Source organism: Galendromus occidentalis, unplaced genomic scaffold (assembly GCF_000255335.2).
Source record: "Galendromus occidentalis unplaced genomic scaffold, Mocc_1.1 scf7180000077121, whole genome shotgun sequence".
In the NCBI taxonomy this organism is placed as follows: Eukaryota; Metazoa; Arthropoda; class Arachnida; order Mesostigmata; family Phytoseiidae; genus Galendromus; species Galendromus occidentalis.
The window spans coordinates 1300530-1307501 of NW_003805109.1; the positions used below are offsets into that span (position 1 = coordinate 1300530).

The following is a 6972-nucleotide window of genomic DNA, read 5'->3' on the forward strand; positions in this document are numbered from 1 at the left end:
TGCACTTGTACTTGAATCATCGAAATGCTAGGAACCCCGCTCATGATCGGACCAGGGGTTCTCGGGAAAGCAGGCTCAGTCTCGACTGTGTTCATCTTCCACTGGGGCCCTCCACTCGCGACCGAACCTGGGAAGGATTCTGATGTGCGGAACAAGCTTCAAAGGGAGAAAAACCTCGTCGTAATCATCCCATGGAGCGAGGGAGATCTCTCAGCTGCCAGAGCGAAGACTATTCGCCGAACAGCTGGGTTGTAGTCGAGCGCTCCAGCGGGCCCGCTGTCGGAACTTCGATTATGAGCTTAATCGGCATGGGCTGCTTAAGCAGCACTCCTTCGAAATCGGTGAATTATTTATCGAACGAGTAATCACGGTGCAGCTTTGGTGAAAGGGTCACCTGTGAAATATTCATGGGGGGCCGACGCTCCCTATGAGCTTGTTCGGAGTCGAAGCAAGTTTCGTAATCGAGTGGCATAATCATAGGGCTCCATTGAAGAAGTATAGCCTCAGTGAAAGACTCAACACTAGTCAGACACCTTTTATCGTTCATACCTCGATTCCGATCATGCCCTGGCTTAGTCCGGCTGTTGCACGGGGGCAGTGTCCAGATCCTGCATGTTCTGAACTCCATCCCTCAAAAAACAGCCTCCCCCGTGGGAGAAAATCGCAGATATGGAGAACTCAAATCTCTCCTCGCCTCTCAGGGAGTCCCTGGATTCCCTGCGCGGCAGAGGACGCATGTACGCTTCTCGCAGGTTCTGGAATGAATGTCTCGATCGGCTTATGAGAAACGACGCTCATTCCCGAGGTACGCATCGATATAACCCGACTGTAGGCTAGCACATCTTAATCGAGATACTCGATGTTAGCGTCGAATATTTCTCGTCATCGGCTCCTTGTCCCCGTTGGCTCCACGGCCGTTGTCGCGGACAGAGATGCAGGTCACGGCCGTTTCTCCGGAAATTTGAGTATCCCTCTGTCGCGTGTGATTCGACCAATCACTGTGCTGGCTTCCTCCATTTCGTGAGTCTTTCTTCCGTTGCACGCTACCGCTTCGGTCGTACTCCTCATAGTTTTCCCCAGACGAAATTCTGGATGCTTCCCATGTCCAGACAGACGAGCAAGCTAGTCTTTGATGCCGTCGCATAAGAAACGATGACGGAGTCGGAACCCGCTAATGGCGGCTGTGAAACGGAAGACCGAGCACCCCGGATGCAGATCGGCAGCATCCGACTCGAGGGTCAGTCGTGGGTCACGGTCATGGATTGGCAGAAAATGGTGATGTCCGCTCTTCATAGTATCCAGAACTTTCGGTTGCTACTGAACTACTGACATCACACTCCCGGTGGTTGGTCCCGATTCGTGATGGGAGGCTGCCCAGAAGAAATTCATCGAGGTTCTGCGGCGAGCTTGTCCTCTTATTCGCTGTTATGATATCGTCCGATTGCCAATAGGAAACCTTCTCTTCCGGCGAAGGTAACTCATGAATTAGAAATTGCTCCGTATTTGATTCCAGGTTTCGTACTTCAACATGATTCGAGCCGGAGATATAACCTTCCATCAGCACGGCTGGCCGATCAATGTGACGCTGGAATCAGCTAAGGGGATCTGGGCGGATCAAGAACATAAAATGAGAAGTGCTCTCGAAGGGGCGATGAAACCAGTTTTCCCGAGGCTAGTGAGGGTAGGGAGTGAGAGTGAGCTTGATCCAGAATGTCAGGGCTCGATGTTGAAAATGCTTCTTGGCGTGAGATCAATGAAGACATGGGCAATCAATAGTGAGTCTCGTCTAGCTTCCTATGGATCAGGAACCACAATCATGAGCGCTAAGCGGTCGCGGTAAGCAGCGAAATTATCACCCCGATTCAATCCTGTCAGTGATGGACGCTTCGGGTAAACTCCCGAATGGAATATTCTCGGGTACATCGGCTGTTTTCGGCAACTTCGACCAATGTCTGTCAATCGCGGTCGGGGATCTGGACGATGGTGGTTTCAGGTGAGTGAGCGGTTGGGACTTGGAGGCACCCGGAATCCACGCTGCGATGCGTCGCGGATGATCCGACGGACAAGTGTTCCCGGGGGAGAGAAAACCTTACACGGACTTATCGCCTCGTCTCTGTGAGCAGGGGGAAGTACTGTTACGTGAAAACAACAGCCCCGAATCTCCCGCGGCCGTCTCTCGAGCCTTCTAATGTTATCGCCGATGAAGAATCCATTCTCAACTGGTTCTACACTAACGCTTACTGGATTCAACAATTCGGAACCAGAATGGGTGTTTGCGTTCCCTCGCATTGCTCCGACGAAGATGTCACGAGAATGGTCACCTACGGTAAGCTATCTCCATAGGGAGCTTTGGAACACATATTGTTAGAATTTTTGGGAACATCAAGGACCAAGGGGCTATGATCAGGGACGTGAATTTTCCGCGGCGACCGCAGAATCCGTGGTGAGCGCGGCTCCCGCTGGTTTTCAGTCATTTCTGCGAAATCCGTCATTCGTGCTCTCGATGATAAGTATAGCTTCCTTCGGATAGCTCGGAGCATTCTCCCATCAGATTAAAGAGTAAGGCTCTGGGAATCTAAGATGTTCCGAACCTCGGCAGGGCTCGGTGAGACCCAGTCATTGCCTGAGATTCGTCACGACCTCAAAGATACGGCCGGATCAAGACTCGCCACGACACGAGGGTCGAACTTGCGAAGCTTTTTCGGTATTGGGAGCCGCTCTCGCCGCGAAGTCGGAGCCCATTTTGCTGTTTTGCGCGATTCCGGAGGAAGATCGGGGTTTTCCGCGAATTTCGAGTTTTCTTACCACGACGTGTCAAGATTTCAGCGGAACTCCGCCGTGAAGAATTTACATCCCGAGCTATCATTCAACAGCAGAGGACTTACAATCGTAGCAAATGAATGGAAAAACCTTTCAGTCATCAGAACCCATAAAAGATTGCAATCGGACAGCGTGCGAATTTTTCATATCTTACCGTGGAAAAATGGGTAGAAGACATACGCAGTGTTTGCGAATTCCAATCGACGAAGCGGATCGATACATGGGTTCTTATCTAGAGCTGGCTTACCGAATGTGTCCAAGGTCATTTTCGAAGGGAGAAGTAATTGAAGATTGTACTCCGTCTGGCTTATTCAGAACTATGTTTGAGTCTTCTCGCTGGCATTTCTCCTCGCTGGAGTTTCTATTGACGAAAACAGCGAGAATGATGAGAGAGAAAAAAATACTTCAATTCAAAGAAGTTCATCGCTGACACTTCCTCAACGTGAGTCTTGCGCTCCGCAGGCTCGATCAAATCACGCGGCGCCAAGGTCTGCCAGGGAGGGCCAAACTTTTCAAACGTCAGCCAACACCGCTGATTACGGACTGAAAAACCATTCTTCACAATCATGACATGGCTCCAAGCTTTTTCATACCAATGAAATTTCCAACCGAGAGTCGCGGATAAACAGCCCTGAACGATGGGACGGCTATTATTACTTCACAATTCGAGCTGCTGCGGGTGACAAAGCATTCTTCCAAGCGACACCCGGCTCTCCGCCACCCGCTGTCCCGCTTTCCCGATACGAGCTTCCTATTGGGAAGAGTCTCGACTGAGAAGCGGCACGCGCGCTCTCGATTGCTTACGATGATCCAATCTTGCAAGACAGTGATCATGTTCATGTGATAGGAGGGCGACTCCCACAAGAGGTTCCAGATCACGAGTAACCTGTCTCAGGATGGTCATGGACTCGATTCAACATCAGAGCGGCACGGACAAACAAGACCGGGAACCCGGAAAAAAAGCATCTCGAACCACCCGATTCTCTTGCCTTGTCCGAGTTTCTGATGAGTTGGTCCGACTGTCGATCATGCTCTCCAACCCATCGAGAAGGACTGTGGTCTGGGGAAGTTAACCGGGAGGAAGTTCCCCTGCAGTTTACACGCTTTTCCCCAAAGAATACTCCGCGTCTTCCCCGGTGTCCCGGACTTCCATCTATCGACTGACGGCCATATCATTCTATGAAGACCACTCACCACCGAGAGAAATGTCCGGATAGCTCATCGTCAGCTGGTGGCATTGCACGGGTCGCCCGGGCTCAGATCCCTCTGTATTCACATGCTTCGTCCCCATCCACCATAACGCCATTGTTCTCCATTGAAGTTTTCTCCTCTATAAACGCGGAAGGCAGAGTCATTCACTGCTACGAGGACCAACCGCAAGAATTCGACGGAGTTCAACTATTCGTGCTGTAAGTACATGCTCGGGCCTACAGCCTACACAAGCTTTGAATTGATCCCATATCTGAATGAAGGCGGGAAACTTGGCACTGATCTCTTTACAGCTTGTGCATCTCGACCTTCTCTTTCTTCATTTTCATCTGCACGGTTGCAGAGCTCTTCCCCTTCTCTCGGCACTCCTTTGTGCACGAAGCGCTCACTAACTTCTCCGTGATTTCCAATTCGAGACAACTTTTTCAGGCAAGTGCGTTTTCGGGTTTTCACGCTCTTCGGAGCCCTTCTCGAGCTGCTATGAGACGTAGAATGTTTTTGTGAACTCTCTTTTCAGACGAAAGAATCGAAGCGCGATATCAAGATTCTTCATGGGATCAGGGTGATTTCTTGCGCGTGGATCATTCTCGGCCACATATATTTTTTCACCGATCTGGACTCTTTCGCGAGATTCGGCAGTCTCCGAAAACTGGAAGAGCTATTTGCGAACTTCCTCTTCACCGCAGTAGAAAACTTTTCCTTGCCGGTGGATTCCTTTTTCGCGATCACGTAGGTTTAAATCATCTCCATCATCGCATCGGTCTGGATGGAGTACCCTTTTCTGAGAATGATCGATTGATATTTCGTATCCTAGGGGACTTCTGCTCATGTGGACTCACCGAGAAGATGAACCTTTCTCAATAAGATCTTGGTTCTCGAAGATGTGGCACAGAATCTATCGGTGAGTCGGAAGATCCGGATGAAACAGGCGAGGGGAGCTCAAAAAAGGTTTGAGGCTTGCCCACAGCACTCAAACGCGACGAGTTTTCTTACAGGATATATCCTTGTTATCTACTTCTGCATGGATTGTGCGTATTGCTCCCGAGTCTCGGGAACGGACCCATATGGAAAGAGGTTCGATTAAGCTCCGTGTGCGCCTCACATTGAAATTAATTAGGATATATCGTGGATTGTTTCGTGACATCTCTATTTGAATGAGCAGAACCTGAGGCTCAGGTTTGAGCCTCGGTGGTTTTCTGCGGGACATGGAGCGAGCCGTGAGGCGTGGCGCGTCGGAGTGGATCTCCTCCATTAAGATTCCATGATTGGACCTTCCAGACGTTTTCCACGATAAGCCGAAACATGTATTCAACGAGCTGGACGGATTTCCTCTTCTGTAACAATTTCATCCATTGGAACGACAATGTCATGGTTCACACCTGGTTCATTGCTCTGAACGTTCAACTTTGCATCATCGGTATACCGCTAGCTCATTTCCTGCGGAGGAACACGCGCTTGACTGTCATTGGCATGACAATCGCTAGTCTTTTCGGCTGCTTCCTGGCTTCAGGACTCATTTATTTCAATCAGTACCCACCGACTATGCTCATGATGACGTCACAGTATGAGTGAGTATTTCGGGTGATTAGAGCAGACATGCTAGAGTTTCGCCGGTATCCTCGAATGGGCCTTCCACATTGATCCGATTATTCCAGGAGAGCGATAGACTTCATCAGCTACGTTTACTACATGCCAAGCACTCATCTAGCTCCCTTCTGCTTGGGCATGATTTTGGGACACTTACTGGTCGAAGGATGCATGCCGAAATTCAACAACGTAAGAACTATCGCTTCGAAGTCGATGAGGAATTCCGCGGATTCGGAAGCAGATTCCTATATGCCATCGAAGAAGTTTTAGCACCTACAGCTGACCGCATCTGATTCTCTCTCGAATTTTCTTGCATTCTTCCAGTTCATCTTGCTCCTCGGGAACACAGTGTCTTTTCTGTGTATGTTCGCGGCCGTTTTCGGGGCCTATCCTTTCAGGGCAGGGTGGGCGATCGACTACATTTGGGTGGCGCTCTATGGCGGCTTCCATCGAGTTCTTTGGACTCTCCCGGTGAGAGACCTTATGAAAACATCGAAGATTTCAATTTCCATTTTCTCTCCTGGGAGACGACCCTAGATATCGGATCGAAGTCGGAATATTATCTTCAGGTCTGCTGGTTCATTCTCGTCTCACAAACGGGTCAAGGTGGAACCATTTCCGCATTTCTGTCTGCTAACTTCTGGCAGCCCTTTTCTTCGTTGAGTTTCGCTGCATACCTGCTGCATCCATTGCCCATTCTTCTCTACGTGGCTTCGACCAGGGAGATACAGCAGCTGGATCACTTTTACTTGGTGCGTTTTGATGGCGATAGACCTTGACATTGCATGATAATCCGTGGGCCAGAAGATTCCGCTCAAAGTCACTGCTCCGTTTCAGACCATCTTCTTCCTGGGCATTTGGTGCCTATCCCACATACTCGCGTACGTCGCCTATGTGACAGTGGAGCTCCCCTTCTCCGGTTTGGAGAGACTGCTGAGATCCAGGGGTAGCTTGGGGAATCCATTCTCTTCGAAGAGTACCGAGTTAGCCACCGTTGATTACGGGAGCTCAAAGGGCATGAAGATCCACGCCCAACCTTCGCTTCACACGACGCGCACGGATGATTGCATATTCCAATTTGATTCTGGAATCACAACCCGATACAAGCTTTAGTTCCTGATTGACATCGATCGAGCTGAGCCTCCGCAGAGAATTCCGGAGTCGCCGAACCTAGCGGCGTCCCCATTCTTTCGGCGGAAGGAGCTGTTCCTCTGAAACGCGATGCGACTGAACGTCGTACCTAGTCACATTGTCATCTCGTGTGAAAATAAATCTCAGACTTTCACTCTCTGTTCGGAATAAAGTCTCCGGAGCGATAATGTATTCTGTCGAAAAATTGAGGTTGGTTCCTTCCTT

The 6972-nt window shown here is 50.0% G+C and overlaps 1 protein-coding gene across 1 annotated transcript; it reads left to right on the forward strand.

The window, feature by feature from the left end:
• The first annotated feature begins 1152 nt into the window (after positions 1 to 1152).
• Positions 1153 to 6729, forward strand: LOC100903502 (nose resistant to fluoxetine protein 6). The gene is made up of 14 exons (XM_018638642.2): positions 1153 to 1275; positions 1514 to 1775; positions 1876 to 1993; positions 2124 to 2326; positions 4142 to 4229; positions 4323 to 4458; positions 4547 to 4758; positions 4844 to 4930; positions 5025 to 5103; positions 5308 to 5597; positions 5685 to 5805; positions 5941 to 6087; positions 6186 to 6368; positions 6454 to 6729. The coding sequence occupies exons 1-14, from the start codon at positions 1153 to 1155 to the stop codon at positions 6727 to 6729; spliced, it is 2325 nt and encodes a 774-aa protein (XP_018494158.2).
• The last annotated feature ends 243 nt before the right edge of the window (positions 6730 to 6972 follow it).

What these genes read in the sequence shown, in the direction of transcription:
- LOC100903502 (XM_018638642.2), top strand. Translation starts at nt 1,153, where the DNA reads ATGACGGAGTCGGAACCCGCTAATGGCGGCTGTGAAACGGAAGACCGA. An exon ending in GGAGTTCAACTATTCGTGCT is followed by an intron (nt 4,230 to 4,322) that starts GTAAGTACATGC and finishes ATCTCTTTACAG; the next exon opens with CTTGTGCATCTCGACCTTCT. An exon ending in AGCTGGATCACTTTTACTTG is followed by an intron (nt 6,369 to 6,453) that starts GTGCGTTTTGAT and finishes GCTCCGTTTCAG; the next exon opens with ACCATCTTCTTCCTGGGCAT.